This window comes from Chiloscyllium punctatum, chromosome 44, assembly GCF_047496795.1.
Source record: "Chiloscyllium punctatum isolate Juve2018m chromosome 44, sChiPun1.3, whole genome shotgun sequence".
Classification (NCBI taxonomy): domain Eukaryota; kingdom Metazoa; phylum Chordata; class Chondrichthyes; order Orectolobiformes; family Hemiscylliidae; genus Chiloscyllium; species Chiloscyllium punctatum.
This window is the reverse complement of record NC_092782.1, coordinates 26,232,847-26,259,867: the sequence shown is the minus strand read 5'-3', so window position 1 is coordinate 26,259,867 and position 27,021 is coordinate 26,232,847. Positions and strand designations below refer to the sequence as shown.

The 27,021-nt window shown below is 41.1% G+C and overlaps 1 protein-coding gene across 4 annotated transcripts in view; it reads left to right on the top strand.

Annotated features, from left to right (window-relative positions):
• Positions 1 to 1,511: 1,511 nt before the first annotated feature.
• Positions 1,512 to 27,021, top strand: part of bltp3b (bridge-like lipid transfer protein family member 3B) — a 140,996-nt gene continuing 115,486 nt past the window's right edge. Inside the window, exon 1 of one of the 4 annotated variants that reach the window (XM_072562501.1) lies at positions 1,512 to 1,712. In XM_072562501.1, coding sequence (XP_072418602.1) covers positions 1,669 to 1,712 — 44 coding nt within the window. In that variant the 5' untranslated portion in view covers positions 1,512 to 1,668. The remainder of the gene's footprint in view (positions 1,713 to 27,021) is intronic. The other 3 variants (XM_072562497.1, XM_072562499.1, XM_072562500.1) reach the window with 3 other exon arrangements.

Sequence of the window (27,021 nt, the reverse complement as noted above, 5' to 3'; positions counted from 1 at the left end):
ACATTTCAACTTTCCCTTCCACTCAGCTGAGGACATGGAGGTCCTGGGTCTCCTGCACCGCCGCTCCCTCACCACCTGACGCCTGGAAGAAGAACGCCTCATCTTCCGCCTCGGAACACTTGAACCCCAGGGCATCAATGTGAACTTCACCAGTTTCCTCATTTCCCCTTCTCCCACCTCACCCCAGTTCCAAACTTCCAATTCAGCACTGTCCCCATGACTTGTCCTTACCTGCCTATCTTCCTTTCCACCCTATTCACTCCACCCTCCTCTCTGACGTATCACCTTCATCCCACCCCCATTCACCCATTGTACTCTTTGCTACCTTCCCCTACCCTCCTCCCTGACCTATCACCTTCATCCCCATCCCCATTCACCTATTGTACTCTATGCTACTTTCTCCCCACTCCCAGCCTCCTCTCATTTATCTCTCCACCCTTCAGGCACTCTGCCTGTATTCCTGATGAAGGGCTTTTGCCCGAAACATCGATTTTCCTGCTCCTCAAATGCTGCCTGAACTGCTGTGCTTTTCCAGCACCACTTTAATCCAGAATCTGGCAGTTAATCTGCTTGGGTCTGCAAGTCACAAACATAGAGAAATCAGATAAAAACTACTGCAGACATTGGAAAAATGAAAGAAAAACAGAAAGTGTTGGAGAAACTCAGATGTTCTGAAAAGCATCTGTGGATAAACAAAGTTAATGGTTCATGTCCAATTTAATTTCTTCAGGTATTAGTTGGATTATGTCTTTTTTTCATAACTTGAAATATGCTTTACAGTTAAACTAACCCACAGAGTTAATCAATGCCTAGACGAGCAATTGATTTTCAGACCATTATGATGAACATATGGATGGCTCAGTGGTTAGCTCTGTTGCCTCACAACACCAGGGATTTGGGTTCGATTCCAGTCTGTGTGGAGTTTGTACGTTCTCCCTGCGTTTACGTGGGTTTCAGCCAGGTGGTTTCCTCCCACAGTCCAAAGATGTGCAAATTAGGTAATTTGGCCATGCTAAATTATACATAGTGGTCAGGGAGCTATGGGAAATGCAGGGTGACAGGGATGGGATGAGTCGGGGTAGGATGCTCTTCGGAGGCTTGGCGTGGACTTGTTGGGCTGAATGGCCTCTTTTCACACTGTAGGCGATTCTATGTAACATAATACACTCCAAAAAAATGTAGATTGGATGGAGGTTTTCACAACGGATTTACATAACAAAAACAAAAGGCACGGGTGGGGGGAAAGGACGAGCGAGTGGATTTATTTGTTCTTGCTGAGAATCTGCAAAGATTGACTTTGGCTGCACCTTCATTTTTCGCGGGTCCTCTCATTGTGGAAGGAACAATGCTCTGCCCCGCGAGCCTCGCTCTGGAGGAAGTTTAGCCGCGCTAGTCTCGTTCTGTTCTGAGATCCGCCCCACGAGCTTTGCGCGTCGCCCCGCAAGCCTCGCTCTGAGTTGACGGTTGCGCCACGAGCCTCGTTCTGGGGGGGTTAGTCTGCCCCGCTAGCCTCGTTCTGGTGGTCACATTGCCGGGTAACAGTAATGGACGCTCCGGACTGAGGCGGTGAGGGTGTCGGAGGGAGAGACCGCCTCCGCGACCAAATCACCGCAGTATCCGTCATGAAAGAGGCTCTTTAGTTCCTTCTTCGGAGAAAGGGTATAAGCGATGGCGGGACTCATCAAGAAGCAGATCCTGAAGCATTTGTCCAGGTGAGTGGGCGGTAAATACGGAGAGCTCCGAGCGACCGGGATGTTGTCCTCGGGCCCGCTCGAGCCGAGCCAGGGGCTGCGGGTGGGCGGCTGCGGTCCCCGCCTCACGCACGGGCGGCGGTATTTGCCGGATTATTGAACCAACTAGTCCGTTATGTACTGAGGAACCCGTTCTTTACATAAATTGATCACAAAACCTCCCAGAGTACGGATGGGTCGAGACAGGGCAAAAGTCAGGTTTATAACGAGAGGAATGTACAGGGAGATCGGTCAAATAATTATCGACATCGGAGCGCAGGGGAAAGCTTCTTCTCAGGTGTTTTATTTTAGAGAAATAAATGACAACCGACAGCCCAAGGGAAGCGGAGAAAACTTTTCCCTCCCAAACTGGATTTGGCGAGAGAGACTGGCGGGTTTTTGGTGATTTGTCTTGCGGGCGGGATCGATAAGTTCATGGTCCAATTTATAGATGGGAATCTAGTGTTTCAGACTGTGTTCGTGACACGTCGAGACGGGTGGAAACTGTTCGCTTGGTTCAGATTTTCCAGCTAAGAATGAACTCAGTGTGGCGGAGAGGGAGGGAGAGAATGAGCTTTGTCACTGTGCATGCTTTCCACCTCAGTGAAAATAGACAGCTCAAATGCTGAGCTGAGATTTGGGATCGTACATTAAATGACCGCTGGAGTTCTGTTGTGAATTGCGCGGGGACAGAAGCATCGCAAGGCTGATATTTTTGCGCTGAACACCCAGTTGGCGCAGAGACACGCATCATTGTAGGTGGTGCTGGTTTGAAACTGGATTGCCATGTTTTGCAGATACACCTGTCGGCTGAATAGATGATGTCACACTCAGTTAGGGTTGTACATTAAATACAACATGCTGAATCATTTGAAGTATTTTCACTTGATTTCAGGGCTTTTGACGTCACGTCAGCTTTTTAACATAGCAGTAGGAAATGTGAACGAAAAATGTAGGATTTACTGCCATCTTGTCATGCGAAACAGTGTGAGGGTGACACAAGTTCGGGTATCTTGCCGTCCTTTGATTAGTGAACCAAAAATATTTGAGATTTGGTCAAAACTGGAAGTGCTGTTAGTGTTACTTTCTCCCATTCCATCATTTTCATTAAAAAACACGAAACAATTATTATTTTTAAAAATAAGAGATTAAATAGAACAACACGAGAGACAGTGGGCTGCAACACTATTCCAGCTGTGGATCTGAAATAAATCTGGAAGAACAAGAGGTGGACATGTAACTACCATATTCTGGATTAGTGGTGCTGGAAGAGCACAGCAGTTCAGGCAGCATCCAAGTAGCTTCGAAATCGACGCTTCAGGCAAAAGCCCTTCATCAGGAATAAAGGCAGTGAGCCTGAAGCGTGGAGAGATAAGCTAGAGGAGGGTGGGGGTGGGGAGAAAGTAGCATAGAGTACAATGGGTGAGTGGGGGAGGGGATGAAGGTGAGAGGTCAGGGAGGAGAGGGTGGAGTGGATAGATGGAAAAGGAGATGGGCAGGTAGGATAAGTCATGGGGACAGTGCTGAGTTGGATGTTTAGAACTAGGGGTGAGGTGGGGGAAGGGGAAATGAGGAAGCTGTTGAAGTCCACATTGATGCCCTGGGGTTGAAGTGTTCCGAGGCGGAAGATGAGGCGTTCTTCCTCCAGGCATCTGGTGGCGAGGGAGCGGTGGTGAAGGAGGCCCAGGACCTCCATGTCCTTGGCAGAGTGGGAGGGGGAGTTGAAATATTGGGCCACGGGACGGTGTGGTTGATTGGTGCCATATTGTTGAGTGAAGGAAATTTGTCATTGTTCCCTCACCAGGCATACTTATGACAATTCACTAACGTAGTTGACTCTTGACTGTGCTCTGAAATGGCCCAGCACACGATTCAGTTGTACTAAACTGGTATAACTTTCACATAGATGTAGTGGTTGAAGAAAAGAATTTAGCATCATCTTCTCAATGGCAATCAACAGAAGACAGTTAATATTGACATTAGGTACAAATTAATGGTTTAAAAAAGGCTTCTGCTTTTTGTTGACCTCTGCTTTGCTTCTGATAAAATGGATGCTTACTCGCTTCTTTGAAATGTGATGTAGTTCCTTCATTGATATTCAGTCAAAATCTTGGACTTCCCTATGAAGCAGCACTTGACCACACAATCCAGCGGTTAAAGAAGGAAACTGATCATCACCACCCTCTTGTGGGCCATTAGCAATCACCAGCAATGTTCATCATTTAATATTTTAAAGTACAAAATATAATGATAAAATATTTCAGATCGTTTTTAAACTACGAACAGATTAAATCTAATCACTATCTTCAAGTTTTTAAGTCACTTCTCTCTTAGGTATATTATTGCTTTGGTTTTTCAGGCCTAAATGACTTGGATTTAGCTCACAACACAAGTCTGCCCTTCCTGGGAACTCAGGAGGTAGATTATATTTGAAATTTTGAGTCCTTACTCCTAATTTGAGTAGGTTGCTACCAAATTAAATTGTTGGCCAAATAACTTGGATTGTAACATGCTTGTCTGGGAAGTAAACATTTGGCAGGGCTACATCTACCGTTGAAAGTGTCAGGAAACCACATAGACCAGCTGCTCATGCTAGTGTAAAACTGTTGGAAATTTTAGTGTAAATATTGCACCAGTGAAAGATGGTCCTGTTCAGAACGGTAAAGCATCCTGCAGTAAGCTGCATGAAGGGCAATCACTGACTGAGACAGTGCAGTGACCAATCCCTTGTGACTGGATTCAAATGAGGAAGAAGTTTGCTGTTATCAGTTGAAAATTGAAGGTAGGTAGTTGTTCGCATGCTTGTTTACATATTTTAGTGAGGCCTACCCAAGCACGACTTGAATTTAAATTAAGATCTTTCATGTCCTTTTGGGACCTGTAATTTATGGTTTTATACTTAAACATTCTGTACACCTATTCTTGGTGCCAGGACTGAGTGCACAGCTTTCAGATAGATAGAGGTAGTTTCCAGGGAAAGCAAGTATGCATTTTCCTTCTGATTTAGTTTTCTGAGGGACTCCATCTCTTCTAGAATTTCTTAGTGGGGTCAACACTGATAGATGAGGAGGTTAGCCTTGGTCACATAACAGTCTATTCCTGCTGAAGGGCTTATGTCTGAAACGTCGATTCTCCTGCACCTTGGATGCTGCTTGACCTGCTGTGCTTTTCCAGCTCCACACTGTTGATGCAACAGTCCACCCAACTTTAACCTTTCCCTTAGATTCAATGTACTGTTTCTCCAAAAAATTTAGGCTGTATGTGCTATATCATTATAATGCTACATCTTTGACAGTGCTCAGGAGGATGTTTCTGTGATTAGTTACCCAATGAAAATTAGTGCAAATCCTTCTTTTCAATCTCAGCCTGAATAAAGGAACCCTGATACTTGTACAGATGTCACATGCCAAACTTTGAGCTCAAAATAACCTTGTCATCTATCATAACTGTCCTACTTGTCTAGTTAATAGCTCCTTATAATACCTAACGTCTTATAATCCTCTTTGGACTGAAAACTGAATGATGTGGAAAATTTTCCTTCTGGTTTGCATGCTTGGTACAATCTGATACGACGGAAACTTTCTGTGTCTGTTAGTCCTGCAGGATGAGCTGTTCATACTCCATTTGTTGCTTATAGTCCATCCCTCAGCAGGTGGTACAATTTTGGGGAAATGCTATATTATGAAGAAGACTGGTCTTGGTTGCCATATCCAAGCAAATATAAAGGAGACCTAACTTTGTCGTCATTGCTTCAAAAGAACATGGTGGTGTTCTTGCTTTGGAGTCAGAAAGATGTGCATTCAAACCCTATTCAAGACTTGAGTGCTTAATCTAATTTGAATTTGGTAAAGTACAGAGGAAGTGATGTACTATTGGATGTGCTGTCTTTGAGTTTAAACATTAAAGAGAGACCTTATTTACATTTTGACTTGGATAGTAGAAGGGAGATCCTCAAGCATCCTTTTTTTAAAAAAAGGAAGTTCTCCTGGGGTCTGGGCAATACTTCACACCCTGAAACTGATGGGCTAGTCATTTGCCTTATTTCTGTGGGTGTTTGTTGTGAGCAAACTGGTTTGTATGCTTGTCTGCAAAACAATACACTTAAATCATTCACAGTCAACAAAATATGTTAAGTGTATTGGTTTGTAGTCTGTTGGTGAGCAAGGAATCCTATATAAATGTCACATTATTTAAAACAAGTAGGCAATATAGGAGGCATTGTGCAAATGAGCCATTTGATTGTACTGTGTATAACCAGAAGACTTAAGGCTTTAGTGCACTGCATTAGTCAACCCATCTTGCAGTCCTCTGCCTCATCTCAGCCATAATTGGAACCCACAGAGGGATATTCACCCTCACTCTGCTTGATGTGATCTAAATGTTAGTGACAGTGAAGAGGAATGAAGGATAAAACAATCAGAGGAAAAAATGTGGCAGTGCTAAACTACTGAAGTACATCAGCTGATACGTTGAAAACAATGACTAAGTGTAACTTAATAACTGAAAGAAAAATGACACCACTTCAAACGAATTTCTCTTGTGGTGTGCACAGCATGTTAGTTTTCATACTGTTTTGTAGAGATGGACAGCATCTTTGGGTGGATTTGAAATCTGAAGTAGGTCTGATTTACATAATCTTATATTATTGTTAAAAGGTTTGTGCATGCCAGCAGTGAGGCTTCAATTCATTTCACCCCTACCTCTATGCTTGCATAATACATATTAAGCACAATATGAGGCTCCACCAGCAACCTGGAACCTGAAAGCCCCATGGTCTTAGCTTGCAACATTCTATGTTCATGGTGAGTGATGATTACACAGTAATGATTGTGATGTAGTTACTTCAGTTTATTTGCAAAAAGCAGAAAAGAACTAAAAGGTTGCAGCATTTTATTCTAGATATTTTCTTCTCAACCTGTTCAGGGATGTTATTACACAGTTCTGGAGCAGGTGGGACCTGAATCTGGGCCCCACGGCCCAGAAGTAGTGACATGACCGTTGCACCACAAGAGTATATTAACATTTTATTGAACTGAATGAAATGTAATTGATTAGACCTAACCAGTTTAAGAGGTCTGCATCATGTCAATTCTGACTTTGACTATCAATTAGTCATATAGTCATAGACATGTACAGCACAGAAACATACCCTTTGGCCCAACTTGTCCATGTTGACCAGATTTCCTAAATTAATATAGTTCCATTTGCCAACACTTGGCCCACATCCCACCTCCTATTCATTTGCCCATCCTGATGCCTTTTAAATCTTGTAATTGTACCTGCTCCACCATTTCCTCTGGCAGCTCATTCCATACATGCACCACCCTCTGTGTGAAAAAGTTGTTCCTCAGGTGGCTTTTAAATCTTTCCTTTCTCATCCTAAACCTATGCCCTCTAGATCTGGACTCCCTCACCCCAGGGAAAAGACCTTGTCTATTTACCCTATCCATGCCCTTCATAATTTTATAAACCTCCACACAATGGCCGCCTTGCTGATCTTTGGTCCTATTCTCTCCCTAGTTACCTTTATGTCCTTAATGTATTTATAAAATAGCTTTGGATTCTCCTTAACCCTAATTGCCAAAGCTATCTCATGTCCCCATTTTGCCCTCCTGATTTCTCTCTAAATTTTACTCCTACTGTCTTTCTACTCTTCTAAGGATTCACTCAATCTTTGTCTTTCCCTGACATATGTTTCTTTCTTTTTCTTGACCAAAACCAGTTTCTCATTCCCTGCACCTACCAGCCTTGCCTTTCACCCTAACAGGAACATACTGTCTCTGGATTCTCTCAATCTCATTTTTGAAGGCTTCCCGTTTTCCAGCATCCCTTTACCCGCAAACATCCACACCCCAATCAACTTTTGCAAGTTCTTGCCTAATACCATCAAAATTGGCCTTCCTCCAATTTAGAACTTCAAATTTTAGATCCGGTCTATCCTTTTCCATAACTGTTATGAAAATAATAGAATTATGATCGCTAGCCCCAAAATGCTGCCCCACTGACACCTCAGTCACTTGCCCTGCCTTATTTTCTGAGAGTAAGTCAAGTTTTGCACCTTCTTCAGTAAGAACATCCACATACTGAATCAGAAAATATTCTCACGTCCACCCATATAGCTTCCCTTGATGTACAGCACTAATACTAGCCCTTATCAAAAACGCCACTCCTCCTCCTCTTTCTCCACCCCCCCCCCCCCCCCCCCCCCCACCTTTCTGTAGTATTTGCATAATGGTATATTTAAGCTGCCAGTCCTGTCCATCCTTGAGCCACATTTCTGTAACTGCTATGATATCCCAGACCCATATTCCTAACCATGCCCTAAGTTCATCTGCCTTCTATGAAAACCTCTTGCATTGAAATAAATGCAGTTTAATTTACCTCGTTCTCTGCTTTGTTCCTGCTTTCCTGATTTGTTTGACTTGTTCCCTTTCCCAACTGTACCAGTCTCAGATTGATCTCTTTCCTCATGATCTTGCTGGGTTCCCTCCCCCCACCTTTACTACTTTCAATCCTCCCAAGCAGCTCCAGCAAAGTTGCCTCATCGTATGTTAGTCCCCTTCCAATTCAGGTGCACTCTGTCCTTCTTACACAGGTCATTCCATTGTTTCCTTTTTGAGAGATTGTATAGTGTTTATGTGAGGGTGAAATTCCCACAAAAGAACCTGTACAGACATATGGACTGTGAAATTTGTGATCCTCACCACAGCTTTGTTGTGTGATTTTCCTCAAGAAAATCTAGTCTCAATAAATGGAATTGTTCAAACAATAGAGTTGCTGTCTTCACTTAAACTTAGGTATAGTTTCAAAATTTTGCTGTCGTTACTAGACATCACAATGAATTATTTTGAGCTTTACGTTTTTTATTGCTGAAAACATTTGTGTCCCACTTGGAAAAGCCATTGCTCAGATCAACAACATCTCATTCTTGACTTTACCAGAACTGATTGCTTGATGACAACAATGAAGCTGTTTAGTACAATTTGTATCTCTTTTCAATATTTTATTTTGATGGCTATGGTACCGTCCATTTTATTCTGTATCTGGTGCCAAAAATAGCTACTTTTTTGATAGTCTGGAAGTCACCATGCTTGTTGTGATGTGCTGATACTAACATAGCAGTTGCTGAATTAAAAGTTTAATTTTTTTTCCTGAGTGCCTGTTCTGTATTGATAATTTGGATTAGCTCAGTGATACAAAAATCATGGCTTCTTCAAATATCACATCAGTTGAATAACGGAGCTGATGTTTTAGTGCAGTTCTTGGACAGTGCCATGTTATCGGAATACTATGCTTATGATGTGATCAGCAGTTTATTGTTCAAGTGAGAAATGTTAAAGATCCAGTAGCCTTATTCTCCAAATACTACAATATTCTGTTTCTGACCTGGCTCTCTTGAGCAATGTGACTATGATCAGTTTAGCTGGCCATTCACTTGGTTCTTATTTGTAGACTGTCTCGCTCTCTTCTTTTAGTCATTTACCTAAGTGTTTTGGATGTGAGCATAACATGTATAAGTTAGTAAGTTTGCAGATGACACCAAAATTGGAGGTGTAGTGGACAGTGAAGAAGGTTACCTCAGATTACAATAGGATCTTGACCAGATGGGCCAGTGGGCTAAGAAGTGGCAGATGGAGTTTAATTTAGATAAATGTGGGGTGCTGCATTTTGGAAAAGAAAGTCTTAGCAGGACTTATACACTTAATACTAAAGTCCTACGGAGTGTTGCTGAACAAAGAGACCTTGGAGTGCAGGTTCATAGCTCCTTGAAAGTGGAGTCGCAGGTAGATAGGATAGTGAAGGTGTTTCATATGCTTTCTTTTATTGGTCAGAATATTGAATACAGGAGTAGGGAGGTCATAGAACATAGAACAGTACAGTGCAGAACAGACCCTTCGGCCCTTGATGTTGTGCCGACCTGTGAACTATTCTCAGCTCATCCCCCTATACTATCCCACAATCATCCTTTATCTAAGGATTGTTTAAATCTCCCGAATGTGGCTGAGTTGACTACATTAGCAGGTAGGGCATTCCATGCCCTTACCACTCTCTGCTTAAAGAACCTGCCTCTGACATCTGTCTGAAATCTATCACCTCTCAATTTGTAGTTATGTCCCTTCGTACAAGCTGACGTTATCATCCTAGGAAAAAGTCTTTCACTGTCTACACTATCTAATCCTCTGATCATCTCGTATGTCTCTATCCAATGAGAACAGATCCAAGTCTCTCAGCCTTTCCTCATAAGACCTTCCCTCCAGACCAGGCAACATTTCCTGGTAAATCTCCTCTACACCTTTTCCAATGCTTCCGCATGCTTCCTGTAATGGGGGCAAACAGAACTGTGCACAATATTCCAAGTGTAGCCGCACCAGCATCTTGTATAGTTGTAACATGATATTGCAGTTCCGGAACTCAATTCCTCTACCAATGGAACCTAACACACCGTATGCCTTCTTAACAGCACTATCCACCTGGGAGGCAACTTTCAGAGATCTATGTACGTGAACTCAAGATCCCTCTGCACATCTACACTACCAAGAATCTTTCCATTGACCTAGTACTCTGCCTTCCTGTTATTCTTCCCAAAGTGCATCACCTCACATTTAGCTGCATTGAACTCCATTTGCCACCTCTCAGCCCAATTCTGCAGTTTATCCAAGTCCCCCTGCAAACTGTAACATTCTTCCAAACTGTCCACTACTCCACCGACTTTAGTGTCGTCTGCAAATTGACTAATCCATCCACCTGTGCCTGCATCTAAGTCATTTATAAAAATGACAAACAGCAGTGGTCCCAAAACAGATCCTTGTGGCACACCACTAGTAACTGGACTCAAGCTATTTTGCATCAACCACCATTCGCTGCCTTCTTCCAGAAAGCCAGTGTCTAATCTAAACTGCTAAATCACCCTCCGTTCCATGCCTCTGCATTTTCTCCATTAGCCTACCTTGTGGAACCTTATCAAAGGCTTTACTGAAGTCCATGTATACCACATCCACTGCCCTACCCTCATCTACATGCTTGGTCACCCTCTCAAAAAAAACTCAGAAGTTTGTGAGACACGACCTGCCCTTGACGAAACCATGTTGACTATCTGAAATCAAATTGTTGCTTACTAGATGATTAAATGCCTTTCCTCGGACTCAGTTTTTAAAATCTGCTCCCTATTCAGGAGACTGCAGCAGCACACAGTGCGCGACGCCCCACCCCCAATACTGCCCACCCTCCCCAAACCTGTTCCAACACTGCACGTCCCTAATCTAGTCCAATAAAACACTTGAGCCCTTGACCCCAACAGTGCCCCCTGCCCTCCCCACACCCCGTCCAACCCCACCTCTGCCCCCCCCCAACCCCGATCCCCAACCATGTTCAACGCCGCCTTCCACCCGTCCCAGCCCCCAACCCCATCCAACGCTATCCCCTCTCTCCCCAACCCTGTCCAACATTGTCCCACCCGCCCCGACCCTGTCTGGGGCAGCCAGACTGTACACCAGCAACAAGGCTGCTACTGCAGCTGCTTTTGTTGGGTAAGTCTCCAAATCGTGCGCGCACGCAAGCACAGCACAGCCACAGCCCCACACACAACTTTTTGACATGTTCCATGTTTGTCCTGTACAGGACAATGTTGGAGAGATTATCTGGGGCGGGGGTTTGCGATACACTTCTATGTAGAACTCCAGGGAAGAGTATGGGGAGAGAGGGCAAGAGGTCAGCCATTTGGAGATGGTGCCTGTTTAATCACTGTCAACAAAAGACGCGATCACTGTTGGAAGCAGGTCTTTGATGTAATGTTTCTATTGGGACCTCAAGATCTCCTTTGGATAATCTAATTTTCGGATAATTGGTATTTGGATAATCGAGGTTCCTCTGTACTCCACTCCTGATGAAGAGGTGACACCTCGAACGCCAATGCTTCCAAATAAACCTGTTGGACTATAACCTGGTGTTGTGTGGTTTTTAACTTTGTCCACCCCACCTCCAACTCATGACTAAATAAGTTAGAAATTGTACCTATACTTAATAAAGGATATTAAACTGATTACCGTAGCTGGGTTGTGAGATTTGTTTATGATTTGCTGATGTGAGTTTCATTCATTCATTCAATTTCACATGATAACAGTGTTAAAAGGCATTTAACAAGTATATACTAATTGGGGAAACTGTTTGGTTTTCTGTAATCTATTCCGTTCCTGGAGATCGTTGGTACGGGCTGATTAATATTATAATGTTTGTGGAGACTTGATGGGGATGGTATTGTTGAGGATATTGACACCTATTCAAAGCTAGCTTTTGATGTAGAAATCGGCATGGTCAAGGTTTAAGGTGAATGGGTTGAAAGGGCTGTTTTAATTTTAGTCTGTATTGTAATAGTAAAATATGCTACAAAACACAGTTTTATGAATAAAACTGTTATAGTAAACAATGGATTAGTAAATGGTTATGAATAAATGAAAGGGAACCCAGTAATAATGAACATAGCAAGCTCGTGGGTGAGTTAGTAAAGAGAACGTAAAACATTATCTCACATTAGTCCCTAGCATGCTTGTCTGGATAAGTGTGACAAGTGAAAAGATTGTCATTCCTACACTGAAATTTGATTTACTCCACATGATACAATGGAGAGCCACCAGATACAGCAGGAGGTTTATTTTAGTTGGTCCTTAAAGTAATGAGTGTGACCTGATAACCACTTGGGTCAAACATGTGTCATCAGTTCTGAAAGCAGCATAAACTGCTTCTTTGTTTCAAAAGAGTTGTGTTACTGGTGCTCACGTTTATATTGAAAGTTAATTGCATCTGATTTTTTTTAAACAATAAGAGGTATAGGAAAGACTTCAATAATATGGGCGGCACGGTGGCACAGTGGTTAGCACTGCTGCCTCACAGCGCAAGAGACCCGGGTTCAATTCCCGCCTCAGGCGACTGACTGTGTGGAGTTTGCACATTCTCCCCGTGTCTGCGTGGGTTTCCTCCGGGTGCTCCGGTTTCCTCCCACAGTCCAAAGATGTGCAGGCCAGGTGAATTGGCTGTGCTAAATTGCCCGTAGTGCTAGGTAAGGGGTAGATGTAGGGGTATGGGTGGGTTGCGCTTCGGCGGGTCGGTGTGGACTTGTTGGCCCAAAGGGCCTGTTTCCACACTGTAATGTAATGTAATCTAATCTAATAAAGTGAGCTGAGAAAAGGTCAGGCAGCATAATGGTACAGTGCACTAGTGTTGATATGTTTTTGTTATGTTTTTGTAATTCAGATTTCAGGCATATTGTTAAACCATATTGAGGGTGTTCAGTTATTTTGGACTGGTGGGGGAAAGGAAAATATTTTGTTTTAACAGTGGGGTGATGGAGATCTTTGTGGTTGCGCTCCTGAGAAAGAAAAATGAATGGAAGATTTTACGACCTGGTGGTAAACCCTCCTGCTAATTTAACCAAACACACAGAAAAGCTCATTTTACCTCGTAATCTATTAAAGTATGAGGGACAGAGAACTACCCAAATTCCACTGTTGAACAAAAATATCAATTTTATCCTTTAATGCTAAAAGTGAACATTAAACAACTATTTACAACACAAAGCCTCCATTCTCTTAAATATTGGTGATCTAATTCCAACTCAGTAACAATATACCTATCCAATAAAGCCCATATTAAATTTACAAGAACTTAGTTTTCAAAACCAGAAAGCGGCTGTCGTCTCTGGTGTCGATCTTCCTCTGTTTGTACATCTCCCTGGGTCACCTTCGGTCTTCTTCTGTAAAGATGTTTCAAATGAAAAAGGTACCTTTGTCAGAGAATGTGGTGAATAGTAGTCTTTCAATGGCAGTTGGTGCTCTTTGTGGCCAACTGTCCAAAATTCCGGGTATTTTTTGTAATACCCCAAACGTCAGATTTTCTCATTAGTTTGATGCTGTCAAAACAGTAAAATTCAAATTCAGTTAGGTTTTAGTATCTTGGGGCACAATTTAAACTGGTTAAATTTGAACTTCTGTGAAAACAACTGAGGTAGCTAGGTTACATCTTTTTATTTTCTAGCACACTGTGACTGGTAGTCAGTCACATGACAGTTGCTTGCCAGCTTTCAGCTTTCACTCTCTCTTAAAGGTACAGTACACACCTTCAACTTCATAACAAAAAGAAGGCAGAAGAATCAAATTACAATTGAATAACTTTGAAAGATCTTAACGGTGCTAATCGAAACAGTACAGTAAAGTATAGTTTTGCATTTTGGCAAAGCTGGAGCAAATTATTTTTGTTTTTGAACCAACTTAGCCATGTGAGAGAGATATGAAATAAAAGCAGAAAATGCAGAACAGAAATGCAGATAGAAAATCAGTCAGGTAGAGTTGCCATTTCAGCTCCGTGATGTTTCATCATGGGCACAGCTTATGAGGAGGAGCAGAACAAAAGAGCAAAGAATTGTTGATGGAGGCCATAATTCATTATAAAAGAGAAAAGTCAGAGTAAGTTCTATTCTGTTTCAAAATAATCACTGCGCAAAATACACTTTGGTAACAAAGGTCATTCTTTTTTCATTTCTTTCATCTCCAAATGAAGTTCAAGGAAAGAACCATGAGCAATTGAATCCATTAGCTTAAGAACTAATCTTCAATTTTACTTCATACTGGCAATTAAGCTAACTAGTACTATACATACTGTAAGCATTTAAGAGTAATAAAGGCATAAGGAAATGCTGCACAGAAACAGACCCTTCAGTCCAACTCACCATGGCAACTAGATATCCTAAATAAATCTAGTCCCATTTACCAGTATTTGGTCCATACTCCTCTAAACCCTTGCTATTCATATACACATCCAGATGCCTTTTAAATGTTGCAATTGTACCAGCCTCCACAACTTCCTCTGGCAGCTCATTCCATACATGAACCATCCTCCGCATGAAATAGTTGCCCCTTGGGTGCCTGTTAAACCATTCCCACCCATCTTTAAACTGTGCCTCTAATTTTGGACTTTCCCACCCTGGGGAAAAGACCTTGTCTATTTTACCTATCCATGCCCCTCCTGGCCTTCTAAACCTCTATAAGGTTACCCTCCAGTCTCCAATGCGCCAGGGAAATAGCCCCAACTTATTCAACCTCTCCCTGTAGCTCAAACCCTCCAACCCTGGCAATGTTCTTGTAAATCTTTTCTGAACCCTTTCAAGTTTCACAACATGCTTCCTGTAGCAGGAGGACCAGAACTGAATACAGTATTCTAATAATGGCCTAACAAATGTCCTGTACTGCTGCAACATGACCAACGTATTCCTATATTCAATATACTGACCAAAATAACTTCATTGAGTTTTTTGAAAAAGTAACAAAGAGGATTGTGAGGGCAGAGCAGTGGATGTGATCCTCATGGATTTCAGCAAGGCGTTTCGACAAGGTTCCTTATGATACACTTAGTCAGCAAGGTTAGATCACACAGAATAGAGGTTGAACTCACTATTTGGATGCAGAACTGACTCTAAGGTAGAAGACTGAGGGTGGTAGTGGAGGGTTGCTTTTCAGACAGGGGGCTTTGACCAGCAGTGTACCATAAGGCTTGGAGCTGGGTTCATGCTTTTTGTCATTTATATAAATTATTTGGATGTGAACATAGGAGGTAGGGTTAATCAATTGGCAGGTGACACCAAAATTGGAGGTGTAGCAGACAGTGATGAAGGTTACCTCCAAGTACAATGGGATCTTGATCAGATGGGCCAATGGGTCAAGGAGTGGCAGATGGAGTTTAATTTAGATAAATGTGAGATCCTGCATTTTGGAAAGGCAGATCAGGGCAGGACTTATACATTTAATGGTAAGGTCCTAGGGAGTGTTGCTGATCAAAGAGACCATGGAGAGCAGGTCCACAGTTCCTTAAAACTTCCTTAGTGAAGGTGGTGTTTGGTTTTGCAATCCAGCATTCATTTTTACTTCAGAAATTTGGGTTGACAACTTCTACAGTATTTGACTTGTTTAGGTCTAGTATTTGCTGAAAAAAGCTTAAGTGCTGGAAGATCTGGGACTGATTTGACAACAGAACTTTTGTGGTTCTGCAAAGCTTTGTATGATCTCAACATGAGTCAAGAGTGAGCTGAGTGAGAGTGCTACCTCACCCCAGTCCCTTTTTAATCTCACCACCACCTTGGCTCAAGCCTCATTCCTGATGAAGGTCTTTTGCCCTTAACATTGATTCTCCTGTTCCTCGGATGATGCCTGACCTGCTGCGCTTTTTCAGCATCACTCTCTAAACTCTAATCACCAGCATCAGCAGTCTCACTTTCACCTATACTCTCAACATGGCCTACTCACTCATCTGTTGTCAAAGCCCATTCATTAATTAATTCTTGTTAGAATTGGGGAGATTGTGATGTGATTTCCTAGATGTTTAAACGAGTAAAGGATATAATTGATTTAAGCGGCCCTTAATGAGGGGGTTAGATATAATTTGAAAAGTAAGGGATTTAAATCACGATGCACAAAGTGCATTTTTAAACAGTGCTGTGGAATGTACTGCTTGAGTTGATGGCTGAAGGAGACCACAGCGACACAGTGTTGAAAATATACTGGTTGAAAGAAGAAAGAATGATGGAATACAAGTGAGCACATGTAATCATAAATACTACTTATTTAGAGGTTAATACTGATTTGCACTTCATGGGCTGAGCTGCTGATTTGTGTGTTGTAAATTTCATGTAACAAAACAAACAAGGAAATAACTATCTTTCAAGTGCCTATGCCTTTTAATAACAGTCACTATAATCTTAATGAGGGCTGCTATGTCATCATTAGAGAGATGATTAGTGTTGGTTTAACCTGAGGATCACCATGCCATAGGTGAGGGGAGAGTTTGAAAAAGAGAATCCATCACAGTATCCTCCACTGATGCAGGGACTGTTCACACCATAGAATCCTTACACTCTGTAAACAGGCCATTGAGCCCATCAAATTTACATCCACCCTCCACAACAACATCCCATCCAAATCCACTCCCTTACTCTATCCCATAGCTAATCCACTTAGCCTGAACATCCCTAGACACAATGAGTAACTTAACATGGCCAATTTATCTAATCTGCACAACTTTGAACTGTGGGGGGAAACAGACATGCAGAGAATGTGCAAACCCCACACACAGTCCCTTGAGGGTGAAATGAACCAGAGTCCCTGGCATTGAGAGGCAGCAGTGCAAACCACTGAGCCACCGTGCAGCCCACAATGCATTACTCTGCTTTGCAAACAGCCATTCAGCCAACTGAGCCAATCAACCTCCCTCCTATTTTTTGAATATTTGGTTTGTAACTATAGGGCACTTTGAATAGTTGGGGCTATTTCAACATTAGTTGCTGTAATGCCCATTTCACAGTGATAAAGCATGACATTTTGGCAGGCCTTCCATTAGCTATGTTTGGATAGCATGAGACACTTCTGTGTGATTCCCTTTCCATTTTGGCAGTTGGTCATTTTGACTTATATTTGCTATTTTCAAAATTTTCATTTGTTTAAAAATTAGACTCCTTGTTTGTTCTGAATTAACCAATTTTAGTGAGGGTGATGCTCTACCAATGATAAAACTACTTTGGATTTCTTTTCTTGATCATTTCAGTCACTGTTGGTTAAGGTCTACAGAAGTGTAATGTTAGCTGAGGACTGGGAATAGGACCTAAGATTCAGAATTTTGAAGATCTATCATTGTTCAAGGAGGCATTTAAGTGCCTCCAATAATTGTGTTCTTGAATGCCATTCAGACCTATTTGCAGTTATATAGCACCTCTTCCTCAGGACGATCTAAATAATGTCACATCTACTTAATTATTTTTTGCTGTCATCGTTGTTTTGAAAGTCAACATGTGGGCAGTTTTCCACATGGCAGGGAACAGCACTGATAAGAGTGATGAGGAAAACTGCTTGCATTAGTTGAGGAAATCTTCCCTTCAGTTGGTGCTATGGTATTGTTTCTACCCTTCTGACCAGGCAGGCCTAGTCTCTCTCTAACATATAATTGAAAAGACGGGATCTTTTGACAAGGCAGTGTTTCTTCAGCTCTATACTGAAATATTAACCAAGATTATGTGGTTGCCATATATAATACCTTTTGTTCTGAAACCACCTTTTTTTTTGTCTTAAGTTGAAACAATACACTTTAATTAACAGTATAATATTACCCATATCTATATTGTTGAGCAAAGCATTTTTATGTAGTTTTGCCAACTGCAGTTAACAGAATTTTAAATGAAAGGACAGTAATAAACTATTTGGTGCGATCCTAAATTTCTAGCTCCCTCACATTTGGAGTATAATTATAATTTAATCAGTGCTGTCATACAGTCTTCAATTAAGCAATTCAACTTCATTTTCTTTCAAAACTGCCAATTTTAAAATATACTAGTACTGCTTTGGATGGGAAAATTTAAGCTGTCAGACACAATTAAACTTGTTTGCTTTTAAAATCGCATTTTCTAAGTCAAAACAAATGCTGTCATGATTCAGTTGTAGGTTTTTGATTAGATGTTTCTATCTAATTTGAGCTGTATGAATAATTATTAAACTTTGACTGTTATAATTTCAAGATTGGAATTATATGAATTTTCTATCCCTGTATTTTCTGTAGTGAAAACTGTAAAGATGTTGAATTTAGAAGAGTTGCTTTGTAGCTAAGGAGATTAATTTGGAGCAGTGATATCCCACTGAATTTCTACATTGCACACATGATTTCCTGCCTAAAAACAGTTTTGCACAAGATGATGTGGGCAGTCAAAATGTGAACTTCGGAGTGAATTTCAGTACTTTCAGTATTATTGACAATCGGAAATTGTTCATCTAGTGTGTTTGAACTTAAAATGGGAACATTTCGAATATTGTGACACCTAAGTACTGTGTGACACATGCCAAATTTACTCTTGTGTGTATGTTAGTTGGATGTTAAATGTATACTTTTATAATAAGGTTCTTGTTCTTAGTCAAAGTGCTGTCCAGAATTTATCTATGTGCAGTAAAAAGTGATTGATACCAACGTGTTTAGGTAAGACCATTTTCTTTAACATTTCAAGCAAAATAAATAAATAATGCTGTTGAGAATTAAAATGTTAGTGGGTTTTGAGAAGGTTTGTAGCTCAGGTTGAGGTTTTGGATGTAGTTTCGCTCACTGAGCTGGAACATTCGTTTTCAGCTGTTGCGTCACCATACTAGGTAACATCTTCAGTGAGTATCTGGATGAAGCACTGGTGATATAGTCCACTTTCTATTTGTGTGTTTGGGTTTCCTTGGGATGGTGATGTCATTGCCATGGCGACATCATTTCCTGTTCTTTTTCTCAGGGGGTGGCAAATGGGATCCAAGTCAATTTGTTTGTTGATAGAGTTCCGGTTGGAATACCATGCTTCTAGAAATTCTCGTGCGTGTCTGTTTGGCTTGTCCTAGGATAGATGTGTTGTCCCAGTCGAAGTGGTGTCCTTACTCATCTGTATGTAAGGGTACTAGTGAGCGTTAGTCATATCTTTTTGTGGCTAGTTTTCTGCCTGTTTATCCAACGTAGTGTTTGTTACAGTTGTATGGTACTTTGTAAATGACATTAGTTTTGCTTGTTGTCTGTATAGGGTCTTTGAAGTTCATTAGGTGCTGTTTTAATGTGTTGGTGGGTTTGTGGGCTTCCATGATGCCAAGGGGTCAGGGTAGTCTGGCAGTCATTTCTGAGATGTTTTTGATGTAGGTGAGAGTGGCTAGGGTTCCTGGATGTGGTTTGCCTGCTTGTTTGGGTTTATTGCTGAGAAATCGGCGGACTGTGTTCATTGGGTTCCCGTTCTTTTTGAATATGCTGTGTAGGTGATTTTCCTCTGCTCTGAGTAGTTCCTCTGTGTTGCATTGTGTGATGGCTTATTGAAATAATGTTCTAATGCATATTCATTTGTGGATGTTGGGATGATTGCTTCTGTAATTCAATATTTGGTCCACATGTGTTATTTTCCTGATGACGCTGGTTTGAAGTTCTCCATTGGCTGTTAACTCTACTGCAACATCTAGGAATGGCAATTTGTTATTGTTTTCCTTCTCTTTTTAGTGAGTTTTATAGCAGTAAGGGTATTATTGATGGTCTTGAAGGTTTTCTCTAATTTGTTTTGTTTCGTGATAACCAAGGACCCAAAGTTGCCCACAGCAGACTCTGTAAATACAACAGGAAATTTTGCGCCAAAAGTCTTTACCCACTAATGCAACAAACGATAATTGGACAGACACAGTACAACAAGCCATAGACATTAGACAGCGACAAACACCGAAAATGAAAAAAACTAGACCTGCAGGAAAAAGACTAGGCAAATTTACATAAAATAACAACACAGGCAACACAGAAGCATGGATAATAAAATTTATCTGACCGACCCTTAACAGACACTGAAAAAGCCGTCTTAGTAAGATGATTAAATGACAACTTACAGAATGCAGACAACGAAGACTTCTTAGTAGCATTAGGGACAACACTGAAAGACAACCAAGTCATGGAAGAAACCCAGCAAACCTTCATACAGACAGTCACACCAATGTTAAGCAGAAAAAAGGAAGGAAACACTCCATACACAGGAAAGGAGAGCACTAGAAAGACTTTTAAAAAAAATTGTTATCCTACGTGCAGGCAAAGGACACTTGACAGTCATTTTAAATCAAAGAGACTACATTGAGAAAGTGAACGCACCACTTGCAGATACCAAACTTAGAACAAGTGGCAATAGACTCGATCCCATAACTAGAGAACTGGATCATAGCCCTACTCAAAGAACTTCAGAAATGTGGAGAAATTAAATAAGACCGACTTCCAAAAAATGAAACCAGACAAATCCAACACAACACGCCTCCACAGATTACCTGAGTTCTCAAACTAGGAGACCCCCCCCTCAGACCCATAGTCTCACTACCTGGAACACCAACTTACAGATTGGCCAAGGAGCTACACCAAAGACTAAAACACTTAGTAGAAGACTCACACCACTCCATCCACTCCACCCAAGAATTCCTGAACACTATCAAAGATACCAGTTTAGAAGAGGATGAAATAATGGTCTCCTTTGACATAATAGCCCTGTTTGCATCCATCAAAATCAACCTGACCAAGGAAACACCAACTGCACTATTAGAAGAACCCAAGACACGTACACCAAACTCCTCCAACTTCATCAGCAAGGACAATATCGTCAAGCTAGTGGACCTATGCCTTACCACCCACTTCACCTTCAACAGCAAAACCTACAGACAAACCAATGGAACACCCATGGGATCTCTGCCATTAGGGTTCTTAGTGGAGGCAGTAATGCAGTTGAACAAACAGCTCTGCCAACCATCCAACCCAAACTTTGGGTCTGCTACGTGGATGACACCTTTGTTATCACTAAACAAAACAAATCAGACTGTCAATAATATCCTTACTGGCATAAAATTCACTACAGAGGAGGAAAACAACAACAAACTGCCATTCCTTGATGTTGCAGTAGAATGGACAGCCAATGGGGAACTTTAAACCTGCATCTACAGAAAAACAACACCTATGGACCAAATATTGAACTACAGAAGCAATCATTCTAACATCCACAAATGAAGCTGCACTAGAACGTTATTTCAACAAGCCACCACAAGGTACAGCACAGGAACTATGAAGAGCCGAGGAAAATTACCTATACAGCGTATTCAATAAGAACAGATATCCAATGAACACAGTCCGCCAATTTCTCAGCAACAAACCCAAACAAGCAGTCAAAACACGTCCAGAAACCCTAGCCACTCTCCCCTGCATCAAAGACATCCCAGAAATGACTGCCAGACTACTCAGACCCCTTGGCACCATTTTAGCCCACAAACCCACCAACACACTAAAACAGCAGCTAATGAACTTGAAAGATTCTATACAGATAATAAGTAAAACTAATGTCAGTTACAAAATACCGTACAAGAACTGTAACAAATACTACATTGGACAAACAGGCAGAAGACTAGCCACCAGGATACATGAACATCAACTGGCCAAACGACATGACCCTCTCTCACTGGTATCTTTACGTACAGATGAGGAAGGACACCACTTTGACTGGGTCAACACACCCATCATAAGAACAGCCAAATAGAGACACGTGTGAGAATTCCGAGAAGCATGGCATTCTAACCAGAATTCTATCAACATAAACATTGACTTGGATCCCATTTACCACCCCCTGAAAAAAAAATAGCAGGAAATGATGTCACCATGAGAAATTAAAATGCTATTGTTTCTGGGGTATGATTGATGCTGGCTAGGTAGTTTACCTATTTTTCTAGGCAAAGTGAGGATTGCAGATGCTGGAAATTGGAGTGTAGATTAGAATATTGCTGGAAAAGCACAGCAGGTCAGGCAACTTCCGAGGAGCAGGAAAATTGATGTTTCAGGCAAAAGCCCTTCATCAGGACTGAAGGCAGGGAGCCTCCAGGGTGGAGCCTTGATGCTCCCTGCCTTCAGTTCTGATGAAGGGCTTTTGCCCGAAACGTCGATTTTCCTGCTCCTCGGATGCTGCCTGACCTGCTGTGCTTTTCCAGCAACACTCTAATGTACCTATTTTTCTAATCAACCTGTTCAGGCGTTATTACACACCTTGGGAACAGGTGGGACTTGAACGCGGACCTCCTTAAAAGTAAGGTTGTAAATCTACGGAAAGCACATCAAAGCATTTAATGAAACACAGGATCTCGATTCTTTGGCTGTCGTTACTTCATTTAAACCCCTAAGATTTATGATCATGTCAATATGCAGAGCATAGATTTTCTTGCAAATAAATGACCTGTGCTTTGGTATAAGGAGGGCAATTGAGAGTGATTAAAAAAGCACATAGTAAGTAATGAATAGAGTCATAACAACCTTCAGGAGAAAGGAGATTAGCAACTAACAAAACAAGTTTAAGTTTCAAGTTTAAGTTGGATATATGTAGAGTGATGCTCTTTGAGATGCTCATGTTGTCATACGTGATGGAAGATAAGCATCAGGATCCTGTGTAAGTCCTAATGCATGACCTCCATGGTAATTGCCGATAAGTTTCAGACAGTTCTGTGGACCTCGCCTGGATAGCTACGCAGACATTATTAGAAAGAGAAAACCTAGTCTAACTCCTGGTTAATTATCCAACTGACCCCCTTCTTTTCCACTTCCAAAGTTGCTCTTCTGACACAACACTAACCCCAGACATTACAACCTTTTCCTTCCAGTTCTCTGATTCATGCACTCATCCATTTGCCCATTAATTGACGTTTATACTTGACCTTTAAACTCACTGCATACTAGCCAGTGTTGTAAAATGTGGGTGTGTCCTATTTTTGCCCTGAATCAACAGCACTGAAATGACTGTCCTTCCTGGTGGATTCTGTGCTCCACATTTCTGCGAAAGCTAAGATCAGAAGATCTTCTAAGAAATAGGTAGCAGCATCGCAGATAAAAAATTTGAGCAGAGTGGCAATCTGATGATAATCACTTCTTTGGTAGATGACGACCATTATTCTGCTGGCAGATGTGGAAGGGAGTTGGTAGGTTGTGAGAACAGAGCATGAAGAGAATGAAACTTCATAAATATATGAAGATTGAAGGATAAGTTGATAAAGTTCTGGCTTTATAAGTGGCTGTTGATACTTGCTGTCAAGGTTTGCACATCGAATAAGCGATAGAGCTCTGCTACGTTTGGAATTTTGCTCTGACAAGAACCATAACCCTCAGGAAAGAAAGGAAGGAGATTGGGAGAGGAGGCTGGAAAATAACTTCAACTATTTTGTTGTGTGTGGTACCAGTCTGTTGTCTCAAGTTCCTGTTGTGTGCATTTATGAATAATTCACGGATTCTGATTTGATGCATTGTTTCCAGTGCATCAAGTAAATAAATGGTGATTTCTTAACCATTTATTTTTCCTATACAAGAACGTAGAATATGAAGTTTCCACTGTCGAATAATGGTACTTAATGTACAGTTATGCCAAGAATTAATTTGTGACCTGATTTGAATTGTCATAGGTTTATATTAAATAAAAGGCATTTAATAATTCAAATATTTTGTTTTTCCCTCTGGGAGCTGAATGAAATCTAGCTCAAGTAAGGGTGAAATCATTCTTGGTGTCTTGTCACTTGCATCAAGGTGCTCTGCAGATTCCGGCTTGGCAGAAGCTCAAACCACAAACTGCAACTAGCTTGCCAGTAACCCAGTCAATTGCATTTTACTTCTAATGGCTTAGAGCCAGCAGTTTCTACATCTTCACTCAGAATGAATCACCCTCAATTTGAGCAAAAAAAACTCAGATCTCTCTGTATAATTTGAAAAAAACTTTATAAATCTCTCCGAGTTATGTTCCTTGGCAAACATACAGTTTTCAGACTGCAATATTGCCAGCTTCTGTCAACAGACAATAATTTGTAGTGAACTGAGGCTTTTGTAAAACAAGTCAGCATACAAAATTACCAAAGTGAATCCAGTTTCTCTCCTGCTCGATGGAGTATCATGTGATGTTCACTTTGGCAGGGAGAATGAAAAAGCAGAAAATTACTGAAGTGGAGGACCTTTGGAATTCTGAGATGTAGACAGATCTTGGTTGTTTTTTTAAATAAATCACAAAACGTTTGTGTGCATGTGGAGCATTTAGTCAGGGTTAATGGAATGATGTACTTCATTGTGACAGGAATGTTATGCTTCAGTTATGAAGGGCATTTGTGAGACCACACCTCATATACTGGTGTGCAGTTTTCTCTCATTTTGGGAAGAATGCAAATACATTTGAGGTGGTTCTGAGGAGAGTAACCAGGTTGATATCTGGAATGAGCTGGTTGTCTTTGAAGAAAAGTTAGTTGGACTGGGCTTGTTCCTGTTGCAATTTAGAGGAGTGAGGGATGACTTAATTCAAGTGTGTAAGATCCTAAATGGTTTTGGAATGATGTATGGTGAAAAGATGTTTTCTCCTGTGGATGTATCTGGAACTAGGGTCTTTGTTTTTCAAATTTGGGGATTCTCTTTTAGGACAGAGAGGAGGAGATGACTTTTCCTGAAGTATCTATGCCTTTGCAATCTCCACTTCAGAAAGTGGGATCATAGATCCTGAAGGCAGATTGATTGCTTTGTCAAACAAGAATCAGAGATAAATATGAAATAAAATGTAAAATAAAACCGAGAACTGCAGACGCTGGAAATCTGAAACAAAAACACAAATTGCTGGAGAAACTCAGTCTGGCAGCGTTTGTGGAGAGAAGGCACAGTTAATGCTTTGAGTCCAGTTACCCTTCAGAGTTCTGAAGAAGGGTCACTGAATTTGAAATCCCAAGAATCTAAGGTTCTATCTGGGTGAGGTAGGAATGTGGAATTTGAAATTCAATTAAACCAGCCACGATCTTGTTGCATGGTGGAGGGATATTGTGGGACTAAATGACTTATTTTACTATGTTCGTATGTACATTAAATAAGTGCTAAATGTATTTCAGAATCTCTACTTCAATATAAATGGGATTTTGAATATTTGACTGATCAGGTCTGAGTTGATGTATATGTATTGGCCTTCAAGTAGGGAGTCAAATAAAGTTCTAAGAGCTATTTAGGTGTCTTTCCATGTTGTTCATAGTGAGGAAAATTCTAGCATGCATTCTTCTGAACCACCACCTTCCTGTGGCTGAGGAAATCGTGCAAGAGATGCACTGTGTCCTTTAGACCTTACAGAGTAACCTTCTGACATGGTCTTTGTTGTCAGGGAAATCCAGGTAACGTGTGGAGAACACCACCGGGAACTCTTCACTACATTATCTACCTGTACAAAGCATTCGATCCAGTAAATATCCCAATCTCATAACTTCGTGATGGGATTACTGCAACTGTTTTGATTAGGAGATAAGAAACAGGCACAATCAAAATGTCAATTGTTGAACAAGGCTGTGTAATAGCATGAGGGCTATTTGTGTTCTCTGAGTGTTTATTCAATTCATCAAAGATCTGATGCTCTTTGGTGCACGTGAAAAGTTTCAGGGAATTTAGATCTAAAGTTTTAGAGTTTGGAGTTGGCCTTTTAGGACAGGTGAAGCAAATGAGTATTAAATACTATCTAGATGGAAAACTCTTCAACCTCAGTTGGTTCTGTGCCAAAACTAGATTGATCACCATAGACATATATGATCTGCAGCGTGGAATAACTTCATACTGTTGCTCACTTCACACCACATCTGGAGTCTACTTTTGGTTTTTTTATTCATTCGTGGGACGTGAGTATCACTGGCCAGGCCAGCATTTATTACCCATCTTTTATTAACTACATTAATGTGGATTGGAATCCCATGTAGACCACATCAGGTAAGGAAGGCAGTTTCCTTTCCTCATGGACAGACGGGTTTTTACGACAATTGACAGTGGTCAATGGACATTGACATCGTTAGACTCCTAATTTCCAGATATTTATTGAAATCCAATTCCACCATCTGCAATGGCAGGATGTAAACCTGGGTCCCCAGAACATTACTAGGGATCTCTAGATTAATATTCTAGCTGTAGTCCCACTAGGCATCACCTCCCTCCTCAACTCTTCCCAGAGCGACTCAACCTGTCCTTGAATATTGAAACAACGTACATTGTCGTAACTGCATAGTGAAATTATTACTTGAACACCAAAAATGGCTGTGTATCACTTGAATTTATCAGCACTACATTTTTGTATGATGTGGCATGTGTTTTCTCACCACTAGAATTAATCTAACAAATGTTAATCGATTAATTGAGCTGTGATTTGGCCAGCTCCTTCACCTTTGTAAAAAAAAAATTGGCTGAATGATTTAGGGACAAGGTTTGCCAAGATGAAAAGTGCCTGTTTTGTTCAAAATTGGTAATTGTATTCTTTAGTTACTTGGATCAGTGCATTTCCAACAACATTCAAGAAGCTTGACACCATGAAGAACAAATGATCACATTTGAACAGCATTCTGCACGTCACCTTAAACACTGATTCCATCCACCATTTACCCAGCCTGTACTTAAAACATAGAACAGTACAGCAGAGGAACTAGTTCTTTGGCCCACCAAGTCTGTGTTGACTACAATGCTATTTAGACTATTTCCATCTGGTAAGGGGCACACTCAAAAGCATATCCGAAATTGCTCAGAACTGATATTCAACAAGGCAAAATCTATAGTGAAGGTAAATTCAATAAACTAAATGACAACTGATATGAACAAAAAGCATTTTGAAAAAGCTGGTTTTTAAATGTTCCAATGTTCTGAATTTTAAGAAAACCTGAGAACACGAGCCAATTGCATGTGTCAATTCTGATTTGCTGTTCTGGGTAAATTCAGGATCAAG